The sequence below is a fragment of the Apteryx mantelli genome, chromosome 9 (assembly GCF_036417845.1).
Source record: "Apteryx mantelli isolate bAptMan1 chromosome 9, bAptMan1.hap1, whole genome shotgun sequence".
In the NCBI taxonomy this organism is placed as follows: domain Eukaryota; kingdom Metazoa; phylum Chordata; class Aves; order Apterygiformes; family Apterygidae; genus Apteryx; species Apteryx mantelli.
The window spans coordinates 19,464,175-19,481,228 of NC_089986.1; the positions used below are offsets into that span (position 1 = coordinate 19,464,175).

A 17,054-nucleotide genomic window follows, 5' to 3' on the forward strand; every position below is an offset into this window, starting at 1 on the left:
CAAAACATTGATGCAAGATGTATATATGTAGTTTTCAGTAATTTTCATAAATATTTGACGTTTGTCAAAAGATACTGTCTCATCATGTGATGTAAGTAGACATATGTGTACAATTTGAATTTAATTGTGAGTTTGGATGGGCATGCAGAGATGTGCTAATGTACAAAATATACTGTACTGCTTTGCTATTTGTAGGCTCCGTCTTTTGCTGCCTGTTCAAATGTTTCCTAAATCATCTTTTCTTTCAATACAGTTAGGATAGGAAATGTAACATTTTTAATACTGTGACTAACATTTATATCAGAGCTAATAATTAAGGGTGACAATATGCAAGTACCTTATTAATGCAGATGACTAGGAGGCAACATGCTGGGGAATAACCCCCAGGGTATATTGTCCTGGAATTCTTTAATATTAGCAGGGAATATTCTCTTGAATTCTTGCAGCTGTTTCAAAAGGAAGTAAGGGCTTCAGCTTCTAAAACAACTGGTGATCTGGAGGAAAAGAAAATCTAGAAAAATTTCCCCTTACTTCTGCGCTGCTACCAGGCATTCTCATATCTCCTGCTATCCATTATATCATAAATCAGTATGGAGAGTACCTTTGAAAAGCTCTGATTGCCACCAAAAATGAATGTTACAAGAATACCGAAATCTTGCAAAGAATATGTGGAAAATTTTACTAAAAATGCAAGCATGCATACAGGATTCTAATTCACGAAAGGCTGTCAGAGCTAGCTGCAGGAAATACAATTCTGCTGCTATGGTCTTTGTATTTGATGTGAAGTTTCCCAGCAGGTTCAGGATTGGATCTGTAAGTCCTTTCCTGCCTGCTTCCTGTGGGTAATAGCCATGGGGTGTTGCACATGTGTGCTGGAGAACAGTGACATGCAGAACCGGGGAGGCTCTGTGCCGGAACCCAGGGAGGCGCTGAATTTTGTCCTTGACTGGAGTGAGCAGAAAGAGAGAGGCAGTTATGTGTGGTATAAGTAGGAAATGATAAATACTGGCCATTTTAACAGTAGGTTTTATTATTCTGATTATGATGATGAAAGGACCAGAGAAAAAAGCAGATAATGTCACTGTGCCAGTATATAAATCCAAAGTATGCCCACTTCTCTAATACTCTCTTGCCATCTCAAAAAGGGACAGAGAATGATAACGAGGTATATGAAACAGGTTCTGAATATCTAGGACTTTCCTTGTTTACCCCTTTTCGAAAAACAGTTATGGCAGAAGTCTGTAAAATCAGGAGTAATATGAGGAAGAGAGCAATATATTTACTTTATCATAAGATAAGAAGTAGGGACATATAATAAAATTATCAGACAGTGAATTTAAATTGGACAAAGGAAGTATTTTCTCATTCTGCGTGAAAGTTCTACAATTTTGGTAATTGCCATAGGATTTTCAGATGCCATGAGGTATTGCTGAGTTCAGAAATTGATTAACTTAATTCATAGCAGTAAAACATTGCAGGACTGGACCAGACGGACATAAATTAGTACTGGGTTTCTTAGCTAAAGTTGCAGATTTGAAATAATTTAGAGAGAACAATAAAGGATTTGGAGAAATTAAAAATGGGGGGAAAGATCCGTGACCTAAGTTTCAACTTAAATGGAGACAGACTAATGCCAGTGATGGTAAATCATCAAAAGAGAAATTTGTGCAAGTGAGAGAAGAAGCTGTAAAATAATATTACTGAAAAAATACTCTGTCTCTAGAGTTCATAGTGGACAGTAAAATGATTGTGTGTGTACAGTGTAGTTTGACAGTTAAAAGGTCATTTGATATATGACCTCATGAAGAGACTTCATAGGAGGACTTGTTTAGGTCAAAGTCCCACTTTCTAAAGCGCTACTAAAATGGGCTGTAAAGTGCTGCATTGGATTTTGTGGATTCCAAGGTTTAGATCAACTGAAAGAGAGAATAAAAAGAAAAAAGTAATTAATGCCCTAAAGGGACATTTTAAATTCCCCTTCATCTGGGGAGGGGGAGGGGAGCAAATCCTGATATCTCTTCCAGGAAGTATTCATTAATATTGTAATGAATTTGGTAACAAAGCTACATTCTTTAGGGCAGATTTAAAATGATTGAAGAGGAGTTGAGTTGCACAGCACTGTTTACTGAACCACAACTCATCTTATGTTTCTACATTTATCTTCCATAATGTTGAACAATGATGTATAAATGGCATCCTGGAGACACCAGGAAAAAGATCTTATGACAAACAATTCTCCATTAGTCATCTCTGACATGTAAGAAAAATAGTAAACACATTGAAGAGTAATTCTGCTATTTGTAATGACAAGCTGCTTGTAATTTGCTGCAGGAGTTTTTTTCAGTTTGGGTGCCACTGTTGCAGAGGAGTGGGGTAAAAGGCAGTATTTCCATTTCCTGAGACCTGAACTTTTAGAGATGGTTTCCTGCTTGAACTTTTCTAGCAGGATGGGAAAGTTCTGTGCATTAAAGAAGTCTGTGTTTATAACTAAAAGTTGTGAGAGTGATCTAGAAGCTGAAATTATAAGAAAAAAATCAAAACCTGACAGTAAAAAAAAGATATTAGCATAGACTAGAATGATAAAACCCTTAACAACTGCTACTGTATCTGTTGTGGGCAAAAATGATTTTCAAGGTTGTTATTTTTAATAAGAATTTTAAAAGGTACTTTGGATGGCAAGAAAAATGTAGTTTAAAAAGATAAACCCCAAAAGATTCATTGACTGACTTTGACCAAAAAAGAAATACCATTTGGACAGAACAGCTGTTTCAGCTGAGGTTAAAAGTAGCACTACATCTAAGTAGAGAATATAAGGGCCTATTTTATGTATCTGAAGACTTACTTATTCTAAAGCAAGTCTAAAGCAAGTTCAAGCATATACTGCTGCTGTCGTATCTTAACAAGTTACTGTGTGTTAGCTGCTGTACGGTAACTGAGTTCACTCTTAGCCTGTCGTAAAATGTGAGATAAAGTGTCATAGTTTAAACTGTTTTCACACAGCAAGAATCACAGGGCCAGAGAGAGTGAGGTGGGAATGGGTGTCAGCGTGAGGGAGTGATGGTGTGTAAGCAAGGAGGAGTGGAGAAACTGTCTGCTCTTATCTCTGTTCCCAACATTGTTCAGATATTTAGTTCAATTACGTGTTAAAGTCAAATGAAAAGGTCTTCTGGCACTTGGGAACTGGATGTTGGTTTGAAACTCCTTGGACTGAGGAAGATGGTGAACGGACATCTCTCAGTTTATATATAGGCAGGTGCTTTGGTAAGGAGGTTAAAGATGCAGATTTCTCTGTACTGCCTCCAGCTGCATCTTAAAAGAAAGAAGTGAGTTAATCACTTGTGACAAGAAAAACTGCTTAGGTTCCTAATCCAAGAAGGAAGGCTGTAAGTCCTAGTCTCCTGTAACCACCAAACTCAAAACTGAAGGTAGCTATTTCAGACTGGCATCCCTCTTCACTGCTTCCTGCTACCATGTAGATGTCAGTTCTGCTCAGTGTGTTAATTATTTTAAATATTGATGCATAACCCCCAATAACTATGTTCAAAATGTAGCTGGGTTTCAGAATTCTAATCCTGAGGCCAAGCGATTAAAACCAAGGTATTCATGTGGAATGAGTTCTTAAAATAATCAGATAGCAATCATGGGGGAATAACTTAATCCAGCACAGCAGTACAAAGAACACTGAGAGACTGCATTGGCAATTTTTTGTTTCTTTCTTTCAGTGTTTATGCAGCTTGACAACATTCATGAATTTTACCTTCTCACCTGGCAGAATGCTCAAGTATGAGAAATAAGAAAAAATCATGAGAACACATACCTGTGATTTACTGTGCTGTCAATAGTAGCTCACAGAGTGGAGTAATGTTGGTTGTAGTGAGAAAATAAAATTACTTTAAAAGCCCAGGAGGACCTATATAATGCTCTATTTGGCCAGGCGTATTACTGTTTTTTTGTTTTATTGATTGCCAAGTGTCTCAGCTGGTAAAATGTCTCCTATTTGACATATTGTAGCTTGAAATGACTATAACTTGTTCTTCTCACACTCCCCAGCTTTTAACTATTTTTTCATCCTTGATTTGGAAAATGCGATGTTAGTGGACTGCTGATTATGTCACATTTCTTAGTTACTTTATGTACGGGCTTAATATCATTTCCTATTTAACACACCATCTTGTGGAAAACAAGTTATAGTAGTCAGTTGTCGCATCTATTGAGTTTTTCAGGATTTTGCGTGATTGTGGATAGTTCAACTGCACCATTTTATAGCATGGTTCACAGTGTTATTTAGTCCTTCTCTTGTTCTTACAAGAGCTGTTTGACTGTTTTTACTGTATCTCATCTATAGAATGGCTGAAGCCTCAGACTTGTAAATCAAGAAATGCTATGAGCACTGGAACTAATGAAGTCTTCACAGAATGACGAAATGTTTGAGGTTGGAAGGGACCTTGGGAGATCATCTAGTCCAACCCCCACGCTCAAGCAGGGTCACCTAGAGCACATTGCACAGGATCGTGTCCAGGCGTGTTTTGAATATCTCCAGAGAAGGAGACTCCACAACCTCTCTGGGCAACCTGTTCCAGTGCTCTGTCACCCTCACAGTGAAAAAGTTTTTCCTCATGTTCAGATGGAAGCGTCTGTGTTTCAGTTTGTGCCCGTTGCCTCGCGTCCTGTCACTCGGCACCACTGAAAACAGTCTGGTCCCATCCTCTCGACACCCTCCCTTCAGATACTTGTACACGTTGATAAGATCCCACCTCAGCCTTCTCTTCTCCAAGCTAAACAGGCCAAGCTCTCTCAGCCTTTCCTCATAAGAGAGATGCTCCAGTCCCCTAATCATCTTTGTAGCCCTTTGCTGGACTTGCTCCAGTAGTGCCACATCCCTCTTGTACTGGGGAGCCCAGAACTGGACGCAGTACTCCAGATGTGGCCTCACCAGGGCTGAGTAGAGGGGGAGAATCACCTCCCTCGACCTGCTGGCAACACTCTTCCTGATGCACCCCAGGATACCATTGGCCTTCTTGGCCACAAGGGCACATTGCTGCCTCATGCTTAACTTGGTGTCCACCAGCACTCCCAGGTCCTTCTCTGCAGAGCTGCTTTCCAGCAGGTCGACCCCCACCCTGTACTCTTTTCTATCAGTTTCTGTCTTGAGGTTGATTGGCATTGATATCAAAGAAAATGAGAATCCTGTAGCTCTTCCTGTTGCTCAACTTTGTGAAGGCACTCTAACTTTTAGATAGCTTGCTCTGTAATAAAGTGTGAGCTTATGCTGTGGTCTTTTTCCCAGTAAGGGTGCTTATATAGACCTGATCATCTACCTGGTTGCTTGTTCACACAAAATAAGTAAAAAAATTTTAATTATTTATGAGATCTCTAGCAGACTGTCAAATCTGGCTCGATTTGTCCACTGGGGTCAAAACTTGTGGGGGTAGACGGGCAAATAGATTGTGTAAAACTTGTCATACCTGAACAGAGGCTATAGAATAATGTTGTTTTTAAAACAGTTGAGTTAGGAATTCAATTTCTTTTTACCTTTCAGTAGAATATTTGAGTAATTTCTCTAGTCAGTTTTGAAAATCCTACTTGCAAATTGTTTAGGATTTTTTGTTTCATAAAAATATGTGAACCGTATTCCTCCTTGGGTTTAGTCCTGATCTCATCATAACTCAGAGTGTTCGTGGCAGAATCTCTAAGATTTTAATGTAATGTTATTAGCCTTGAATTAGATTTTGACCTGTATGCTTAACTTCAAAGTTAAATTCATTAGGATTAATTAATCTTCTGCTTTAAAGTTAAGCTTATAAGTTGGAACACTTGCTTGAATGTGTTTTATTGAATACTAGATGCCATTTTTGGGATAAATTAATGACTTTTAAAATAGTATTAAGGTGTATATGCTAAGAATGGAATTCACTTAATTTCAATATCTGAGATTAGCAGTTACTTCTAGAAATACAAATGTTATGAATTTTCATATCATTCGTTACCTATCATAATTTAGTATCTTAAAATATTTTGTGCCCTATACTGTTGTTCAAAATGAAAAAGATATCTAAAAAAGGAAAACAATGTTACGAATAAAGAACTGTTGATAATTTTTTCAGTGTGATGTTGTCATAATAAAATAATAGCATAAAATATAAACAAGCAGATGTATTGCCTTACTGTAACAATGTTAGCACTTTATCTTCAAAATTTCCCACCAGTTTTACCACTTGTTCAGCATCATGAGACTAACAGTAGCGGGAGTTCCACCGGGGCCAATTAACAATTATACTGTAGGTTGCCAACCTTTACGGAGAGCAAAATGAGATGATGCTGTGGTTTAATAAATAAATAAATAAATCAGTGCCCGTCTGGTCAGCTCCATAGGTGGTACTTACCTCCCTTCTAGTAAGCGGTTAACCTGTCTTACCCTCAAGATGGATATTCTGACTTTGCCTTTAAAAAGCATCTTTGCTAAGTATAGGAATTGCTGAAAAATACAGTTGGTTTAGTTTGCCTACTGAAAGTGCAATATTGAATCAGCTATAGACAAATGTCAAACAAATTGGTTAGCCTTTCCAAGAAGAATAAAGGAAAATGTACCAAAACCAATATTAAAAAGAAAAAAAGATGAGAAAGGTGAGAAAAACTATAAGCTGCTCCTCAATAATTATTTTTGTGCATGCTTACATCTAACATATAAGATCTTACATCTACATCTTACATCTAGGTACTCTGTGGTTAGTGTGAAGCAGGTATTTTACTTCTGTTGAGGGAGAGGGGAAGTGATCTCAATTTATTTTGTAGTTATTGCAGTATGCCTCAAGAAAGGAATGTGCCTGAATATAGGTATTGCAAAGTAGTTGATCTATGGTAACTCGCTGTGTGAGGGGAACTTACCCATGTGCCTAAGCTCTGTTTTTGAAATCTATCATGCTGTTTAAAAGTTGCCTTGTTATGTTTGCTGGTTTTTCAAATAGTTTTGAGCAGCCATGCTTTGGTTCTCAATTAAACAGACAATTTCTTTAGGCATTTTTTGCTGCTTCATTGAGTAAAGAAAAAGTTTTATATCCATTTATTAGATTTACTGGTAGTTTAATATTCAAAACTCGTAGAACGAGAATGGCAGCTTGGAAGCATTCTCAAATGCTCATGGTTAACAGTGTTTTAAAGCTAAGAATAAAGTCCTGAATTATCTGATAGAGGTTGCTGTTTTATTGATATCTTTCTTGATGGGCTGGGGAGTTGAGTGGACTTGCTAAAAGAAAACATTAATTGTTTATTTCTAGAAAGATGTTGCTTACGTTGTAGTTTCAGCATGATACAGTTCTTGGCATTAGTCTTCTAAATCTTGATTAATTCCAATTCTGTGTTGCAGCTTGTAGTGAATTTCTAAGAATTGAAACTGAAGTATTTGCCATATTAATGTTACATATAATATATAAAAGTTTTGTCCAACAGGAAAGAAAGCCGTGATTGTTCTGACTTTTGTAAACTCTGCTTTCCATTACTTTCTGGCCTAGCCAGTTCCCCTGCCTATTCCTTAAAGTTTCAGATACTTGGGGCTCACGTTGATGTAGTCCATAGCATATGGCTACTATTTAGTATCAAACAGTATCATACTGGCACATTCTTGTTTTTTAGCTAAATGGCAGCATTCTGATTCCTATATGGACGCAGTGGCATCCAAGCAAGGTGCAGCTAAGCAGCTGCACCCCATGGGGCAGCCCTGCCTGCATAATTCCTTCCGGCAGCAGTGGACAAGCTCCTCCAGCACCAGATCGCCTGGCACAGAGTGACAGACGTGGTGGCACAGAGCAGCCTGCTCCAGAGGGCCTGCAGGAACATAGGAGGAGCCGGGAGCACCCACTGGACAGTGAAGACCTGTGCGGTCTTGGCCTTGTGCAGGGCAGGGTTCACACAGCCACAGACGCTTTTGGAAACAGATCTGCTTTCCCCACAGAGATGGGATACCTTTAATCACTGAGTTCGGGCCTGCATCCTTCTCTCCAGCTTCCCTCTCGCAGCACTACTCATGGGAGCTGAGTTGGAAGTTTTGTTGCCGTGTGTCGGTGTCAAAATTGTGAACAGAATAGCAGCAAGGAGAAATACAGAGAGAAGATGGGAGTAATAGGGACGGAAGCATTTGAGTGAGTTGCATGACAGAATCAAGAATAGAAGCCAGAAGTCTGCAGTCTAGCTGTCTTCAGTTCCCTCAAAGGAAGGTGCAAATCCCACTGGAGAAATATCTGCCTTTTTCTGTGGACCAGGGAAAGTAAGAGTTTTGAAGAGCTGTCAGTTGCTCTGACAGCTCAGGTGATGGTGGACTGCTCTTTGGGATCAAAAGGTGCCAGTCCTGCAGATGTCTGTTATTATTTTATAAGGTGATATTTAATAATTTTTTAAAAATTTGAATATTAAAAAAACCCTGTCTAATTAAGACCTTTTGCCCTGTCTCTTCTTCCACATGTTAAAAGAGTGCAGAGTTTCTAAATTATGCACCCCAAAGTAAAGAAATGCTGGGTTTTGTGCAACCATAACTTGGCCTTCTGGAACATATAATTTAATTATGTTTTAATAGACTTTTTTCCCTAGGGTCACCACCTCTTTTAGGGTAAAGGGCTAGTTAGTCTGTTTAGTCTGTTCTCTGGGAATGTATTGAGACTGCAACAGAAAACTGATGTCAACATATACAATTTCATTTGTAGTAAATGTTTTTAATGACAGTGAAGTGGCCTCAAGTTGTCCTGCATAAAGTTTTGCTTAGACAAAGTTCATTTGTATTACTATAGCCAAGTCATGTAAACTAACACTCTAAAACTGAAAAGTTTATCGTAGATGGCCGTGAATTCCTGATTTTCCAGGTCTCTGAGAGATTTGAGTACTGATTTGCAAAAACAGCATTCAAAACTGCAATTAAAATAATTAGGTGTGGTCCTTTATGTCTTGACAGATCAGTAAAGTGGTAAGTATTCTGAAAAAATCTAGTTATGGACTTCTCAGCTTGGCAACCCCAAATCTGCTTGCCCTTTTGACAGATTTGCCATTTCTGAGTGCGTTGGTTCCTGTAGTATCAGTTCCAGTCTTTGGGTATAGAGAAAACAAATTTACTAATGACTGAAAGAGGTAAGCTGTCTATGTCACAGGGGGACTATTGGTTATTGTTTTATTCACTAAACACTGAACAAGGCAAGTTATGGGAAATATTGTATGTTGTCATGTAAATAAAGATTTCTTACATAAAGCAGGTGAACAGAAGCTATGAACTGTATTTCCAATAAATCTCAACTCTGTTTCCTAGTTTTTAAGGGCTTAGCTATGAAAACCTTGCTAACATGCTTTTAACTTACATGCCCAGAGAGGGGTGTCTTGCTCTGTGGGCATTCCATGTGTGGCTTACCTGGTCACTTGGTCATTGTTCTGTGTACTTCATATTGCTCGCATAATTTTTTTTAAAAATTTATTTACAGATTTGCTTAAATGAGGTGTACATCCCTATTCTGTCCTTAAAAAGAAAAATTAATGCTTTATATTGTACTTTTCTCCCATCAACCTCTTTCTATTTTTTTCTGTGAAACTTGCATTCCTTCCAACACAATTCTTTACATTTTATGTCAATACTGGTTCTGCCACGTTTTTTGTAAGCAACGAGAGCATTCTTAGATATATATATGAAAGGAATTGTGGGTAGCTTTTCAGGTGGAGAGGTCTTGTGGTCCAAGGTGCTGATACCCTGTTAATTTTTACATTCTTATGAGATAACGACTCTCATTCATCCTAACCCTCCCATAATTGCAATGTTTTAGCCACTCTTATCTCTGTTGTATTTAATCACAGTTGAAATATTAATGTACTCTTCGACCTAATTGTTTTCAAGCAAATCTTCAGTTTTGCTGAAGAGCGTAGGGTCTAAGCATACAATATGAATGTTTTTACTGTCTTTTGTGGTTAATTAGAAAACAGCGTATAGTTTAGAAAATTTTCCTAAATTTAAAGATTCTTTAAATTTCTATCTGAATACTTGCATCACTCAAAAGAAACCTGAATAGGCACACATTACCGATTTAGCCCTCCTGTACTGAGATTTATTACCTTATTATTTTGATTTGTATTTCAGTGGTACTTCTGAGTTCCTATCTTCATCTGGCTCTGTGCTTCCCACCCTGAAAAAAAATTATTTTCTAGCTAGGCAATACAGGCAGTGTGAGAAGGGAAATGTAATCTTTTCACAGTTAAGAAACTGTAGAGGCAGAAATAGAGACTGAGTGTCCTCAAGTCAACGATGTCTCTGGGAGAGCCAGAAATTGAACCCACATGTCTTGCTTAGTCCCACTGAATCACGAAACAGTCTTTCTCAAAATAGAAGAAAATGCATTTGTTAATACACTCATCTCAATGCTTTTTCTGTGGACACTCTTTTAAGTATCTGACTTTTTTGTTTCAATTCATCCTGTTCTCTTTTGTTTCATTTCCTAGTTTGCATTAATATATAATGCGTGATAGAATGGGATTCAAAACTTCACTGTGTGAAAGATTGAATCAGATTCAGTTTAAATAGTAGTCTGAGCATAACTAAACCATTCTTTCAAAGAGATTACATTTCTAGATAATCTTTGTTGCCACTGCTATGTAGAACATTTGTCTGTTTCCATTTATTTTTCATAAATGGATGAATATGCAAAGACAGTGTGATACTTCAGACCTGCTTATAAGAAAGAACTTGTTAGTTCTAAAAATTTTTCTACTTTAAAAAAGCCCAAACTGATAATATCTTAGACTATAGGCAAGATTTTAATTTATTTTTGAAGTTTTCATAAACTGATAATTTTTAATGCACTGTGCATACTTTGGAATTGGTGTGTCTGATCCCTTTCCTCTGCCAGTGATACGGGGTGGATCTTCTTTTTCCTGGGGAAGTTACCTGCTTTTGTATTGGGGATTTGTTCAGCAATGTAGGTGCAGGACCACTGTCCTGTACTGACTTCCCGAGACCTGTTTTTACCCGGACATGTGAACAAACTAGCCCTCAAAATCTCAATCAGCTATAGTCAATCTACATGTTTGAAAAACAAAACAGTTTATTGTGTAACTTGAAAAACTCTCTCAGGAAGCCATTGAAGAATTGGTCTCTTCTTTTTTTTGGTCTCTTGTTGAGCTTTAATATCTGAAAACTGTTTTGGAGGTTGTGAGTGCTACTCAACATAGGTATAAAATACCAAACTTTGACGTTGTTGTGGCAACTCTGCTTTTTTAACAGATTGCCAGACACTGCATAGAACTTAATTAGCTGAATCCCTGATCTGGGGGCTGGACTTGCTCTGGGTGCTCTGTGTTGTATTGAAGCCAAGTTGCAAGCTGATGTTTTGTTGTGTGTGGTTATAGGCAACGGCCAAAAGTTAGTTTTATATTAACACATCTGAAAAGAGAGTCTCAGGTGGAAGGCAGGTTTTGCATTGTGTGTATCAGCTCATTTACAGCCTTTAAGCTTAATCTTTTAGTTTTTGAAGCTCTCTGGAGTTTTTTTTTTTTTTTTTTTTTTAATGTCTCCAGATAGAACAAATGGAATATTGTGAGGGGAGACTGAATGCAATGTGCATTAAATGGTGCAGTTGGTGTCTCCAGAAAGAGTACCGGCAAAAGATCTTGCCGATAATACACATCTTGCAGTGTTTTATCCTAAGCAAAAAACTTAGGAAACAATTGGGCTGATTGGCACAGCAAGAATAAAATACATGTTTGTGAGCGTGCTTCTTAAAAAAAGCCTAGTGTTTGTACTGTAGCTGTGTTAACATTCTGTCTGCCTTTGTAAAACTAACTGCAATATCAAGTGCACCTTGGTATGAATCTATCTTAAAATTTTACTGGGAAGAATACTGCAAAAGTTACAGCTGTCCAGGCATATAAAATAGCATTTGGAAGGAAATGTGTCTTACAATTTTTAGCTCTGCTTTGTCAGCGAGGTACTGCAACTGCTGATTGTGCCTATTTAGGCAGTGAGTGTATTATGAACACAGACAGAATTTTAAATGGACAAATGGGGGAAAAAAAAGAAGAGACCTACATACTAGATATACTTGCTTGAAATTTTACTTCTGAACAAAATAATCTGGAAATTTTTAGTAGTGATTACATTGTATTCATCTTTAATCAGTGGCTGTATAGATACTTGCTACATACTGCTGCAAAGTACTGTGAACTTCCAAGGAAAGGCTGAAAAACATCCCCTCTTAATTGCGTACTCACGGTATACTTAGCATCAGCCCTGAGTTTTGAGACCAAGGACATTGTTTACTTTGTTCCCTGAATTTCAAAACTTTGTTAAAAGCCTTGTCCAGTAATCTTGCTACCTATTTTTTCTAGTGTAGCCATGTTGTTCACTGTGTCACGTTGTTTCTCAAAGTGGTTGCCATCCATTGACGCCACTGAGCTAGGAGAAGACTAGAGGGATCACAGAAACATCAAACACAGCATAAATTAATCAATTTTATTTCCTTGCCTCTTTGTAATTGTTAATCACAATGAACTTTTCTTTAGTTCAACAGAAAACTTTTATGTGCAAAAAGGATATTGTTTTTGATAAATGTCTTGAAAGAAAAATGAGCTTTAGAATTAATAATAACTAAGAAAAAGGAAGGATATCTTAAATTCTGTGAAATACGTTATAAAATTAAATCCTGATGAAGTGCATGGCTGAAGTTCTGTATCTACACTGATATTTTTTATTCTTCATGTGAACTGAACAGTCTTAATCGTGTTCACTGGGGTGCATGGGGGACATTAGTGGGGACTCTCAAGGCACAAAGGGCTCCTGGGTGCCCAGTGCATGGAGTAGTGAGCGGTGGGTGTCCGTAAGCGTCTCTTTACCTTTGGAGTTAAACAAGCTTGCAACAGTTTGCAGCAAACTATGTGCATCGCTGAACACTTCCAATTATTCTGCTTGTAAAAAGAAAGGATATATTGACCAAGGGCGGAAAAAGTGCCCTTTGTGACTGCTTGAAAATGTTGTGTCCTTTCTTGTTACAAAAGTTTGCCAATAATAACATTTGGGTGTGACTAAAGCAATTAAATTTCTTGGAATTAGAATTAATGCTGATTCATTAATCGAAGATAGGATAATGTCAATTTGGATTAATTGTGGAATAATGAGTAAAGAGCTTAGCCAACAATAGGAAGGCTGCATGTTTTTGAAACTCAAATTGGATCTAGTCTAAGCAACCAGAATATGAGAAACTGTTGCAAACAATTTTGGAACAGAGCTTTGTTCACCCTTCAACACTTTTTATCTTCAACACTCTTAAAGGAAAAGGAAACTTCTGTGAAAATCTCTGCTTCTTGGCGATGGGAGCAACCTGAAAATATAATTGAGAAACTATAGAACAAACCTAGGTTGTGTTTCTTCCTGGTAACTGTTCTTTTCTTTTCTATCATATTATTTTGTTGAGAAGTGATCTAGTAACTGTCATCTGGGAATTTATATATTCTGTTGATTTGGAAGAAAGAGAGACTTTAGGAGATAAGCCCATCACGTCATAAAAATCCGTACTTTTTTGACTCTTGATATATTAAGTATATTTAAACTGCATATTTAAATATTTATATTTATGTATAGCTGAGCCTGAAGAGTCAGAGCCTGACCCTGATGTCTTAATGTATTACCTAACATATATTGAGATGTGTGCCCATGCAATGTAAATAGCACTCAGAGCTATAATTGAACCATAAGATAAATGAGTATATCATATATTTTGCATGGCCTCTAGCTCTAATTCTTCTCCATCAGTACAAATCCAATATTCATAATTAACTATTTTCAAAATTAAATGTCATAGTAGTGTGTTTCTGTCTAAAAATGTTACAATAGACTAGGATCTGGAGAAATTCCAGCCAAGGGAAAAATTCCAGGCACGGTCAATTATAGTACTGCTTTATATAAGAAAGTGTAGTATTAAGGTCTGGTGTCCCTGAAACCAGGACTTTGAACTGATGGGAAAGTGAAGTTCCTAGTGTAGACCCAATACTTGTTTCTAGCCCTGAAGATTCTGTAATTACAGACTTTGAGTGCCTGATATTTTTGCTCATAGGAAAGCTATTCCAGGTTATTTCTAGAAGGCTGACAATCTTGTTTGGCTAATTTATGAACAACATATATATAAAAAGCTTTCTGGCGTTGCTAGGAAGATGGAGCTGAAAAATATACCGAGAGCTAATGAGCACAAACATAAACTGGAGCATTTTAAGATGTTGCATGCTTGGAAAGGGTGAATGAGTTAAGAACTTTGGTCATGCTAAATTAAAACATTAGTGATATGTGTTATAGCAATAAAACGTGTATGCTATCCTTTATTATTAAACACCTAGTTATGATAACTGCGGTGCTTTTTCAAGAAATATAAGAATAGGAAGCCTTGCTCATGCAGAGAAGGACTGCACTATTGTGCAGGGAAGAACTGCGAAACTTTTAGCACAGGAATAATTGGATGAAATTTGCGCTTTAAGAAAAAATCTGTTTTCAGTGATGGATTATCACTTTAACATGAGGACACATTAAGGGAACGGCCTGACTGTATTAACTGCTCAAGTGATGACGATGAGTCAGGGGTGTGATGCAGGTCTGACTGAGGCAAACATTTCTTTATTTCCAGGACAAACAAAAGTATTGATGCGTTTGCCAAAGGCAGAGCTAAGCTTGGGAATGCGGCTGCTAGTACGGTCGTGCGAGTGGAAGCCGCCTCCTGCAAGATGAGGCTGTCAAATGAAGCTTGGGAGGAGTTTGTAGATATATATTCCATAAATACATTACGGATGTAAATGCCAACGTGGAAGAGGGAAGAAATATATGACCAGAAAGTCAATAGCAGCATATGAACGGAGTATAAACTGTCTGTAGATAAATTTAAGCTAGAAATTAGAAGAAAGCAGGCAAGGTAGGACAGGATTTTTCCCACATAACAGAACTCGGTCTTGTTATTTTTTGTTACAAATGCTGATGCTGTCTTAGAAATAATCATTCTTTTGCCCCAGCCACTCCTGATTGAAAGTTTCCAGCATCAGATGAATGAGTTGCTGAAACAGCTGTCCCCTGCAAGAAGTGCAGGCAACAAGCCTAGCTGTTCTCAAGTTAACTTTGCCAAGCCCATGACCGTGGTTGTCATGGTGTGGTGGATTGTGACGACCCACCACTACACGTCATCGCCTGGTGATCTGCAGTTGTCCTGTGCCCCATGCCTACTTACTGCATCACATTTCTCAAATTTTTGTTGTGTCCCCTACAGAGGTTACTCTGAGACTGTGTTCTTGAAAAGTAGGCAATGTCAGCAGTGGCCACCTTCCCCTTTTTGTTTACCGCTTTGCTTTATTGACCATATCAACAGTGAATTAGCATTAAGTGATCTGGGAGCTGTGAACCACATTAATCTACATTCTTCTCTAATCCTTTGAATTTACTTTCTTGAAGATATATTAGAGATGAGTTTGGTCCGTAAATATATTTAGGAGATAAATACCAGAGGGGGGAAAAAGTATCTTTTATGGTCTTTATAAAGCTCAGAAATAAATCTTTTATATGCAGTAATTGACCCATGTGATGTTTTTTTCCCAGTTTGTTTCAGATCCTTGTGCCAGCAACCCCTGTCACCATGGTAACTGCAGCGCCAGCAGTGATGGCTACCTCTGTATCTGTAGTGAAGGCTATGAAGGAACAAACTGTGAACACTCATTTCCCAGCCTTCCAGTCTCTGGACGGACGGAGCCATCGTCAACCAGACAAAGCAGCCCGGTCTCATCTACCTTGGAACCCGACATTGTTCTTCCTCGCTCAAGAACAACTGTGACACTACCTACATGGCAGCCAAAAGCCGGGCAGAAAGTTGTAGATCTGAAATGGGATGAAATAGAGGTGAGAGTATTTTGTTTAAATAAAAATGCATGCAAAGGAACGTCTAATGGTTATCATCGTTGTGTTGTCATTTGTGTATAATGTCAGAGATGACTATATGGGAGGACTGAAGATATGATCTCTGAGTTAATATTCTGGTAAAGTTAACCACTAGAAAGTTGACATTTGTTAAGGGTAACAGGCTTAAAGTTGGTCTTTTTGAGGCTATGTTTTTACATACATTGTATTGGATATTTCTTTGAAATGAAATAATATTGTTTATTCTGGTCATTCATGAAAAAATAACCCCCTCAAATATCTCCAAACATCAAATGAATTCAAGACAATCAAAAGATTACAGCAGTACTTCTAACATGATTTTTTTCTGATTAACAGTTACAGTCCCATGTTGCTTTGTGGATCCTGTAGTGTTAAGAAAACATAGCTACTTGAAAATTAGAAATAGCAGTCAATATATAACACAGTGCACAACTGTAGAGATGCAATGACAGGGGAGGAACAACTGAAGCCAATATTATTAATAGTCTTAGGAAAAATGGCTGAGACAATTTTTTTTTTTAATGAATACTCATTAAAAGAACATTCAATATCTCTGCCTTTAATACAATATCCTTTGGAGGAAATGAGACAGTACAGGCCTATAGGCTCTTTTAGGATTTGACATTCTAGTTCTAGGAAACTTTATTTTATCTTGCCCTGAAGTTGTGAAGTAAAAATTTAAAATAACCATTTTTGAATGTGTCAGGGTTCATGTTTACATACAGCCCTTTGAGTCATAGCTCTGCTTGGGGACTCTGTATTTGAATTCCCGCTTGAAACTGCAAGTTGGCATAGCAGCTTGCCGAGCTCTGCTGTCCATCTTAGAACTTCACCTTCACTTGTTATGACTTTCAGCACAGCACTTTACTCCATGTTAAAAATGATATGTGGTTATTGCCTGTTCATAGAGAATTTTCAGATAAGCTTTTTTTTTTTTTTTTGTGTGTGTGACATGTAGAAATATTTTATTGTCTCTTATCTTGGTCAGAAGTTCCAAGAATTCAGTCAATCATTTCTTTACTTCATAATACATCCTGGGATGTAAATTACTATTTTCAGATTTAGCTATCCACATTGGCAGGAAAACTGATTGAAAGCATCTCAGACTTACCAATTAATTTTATAGATCACCCAG

The 17,054-nt window shown here is 37.6% G+C and overlaps 1 protein-coding gene across 1 annotated transcript in view; it reads left to right on the top strand.

Moving 5' to 3' along the window:
* Positions 1-17,054, top strand: part of DNER (delta/notch like EGF repeat containing) — a 147,331-nt gene that overhangs the window by 48,155 nt on the left and 82,122 nt on the right. Inside the window, exon 2 of the mRNA XM_067301892.1 lies at positions 15,584-15,880. Coding sequence (XP_067157993.1) covers positions 15,584-15,880 — 297 coding nt within the window. The remainder of the gene's footprint in view (positions 1-15,583; positions 15,881-17,054) is intronic.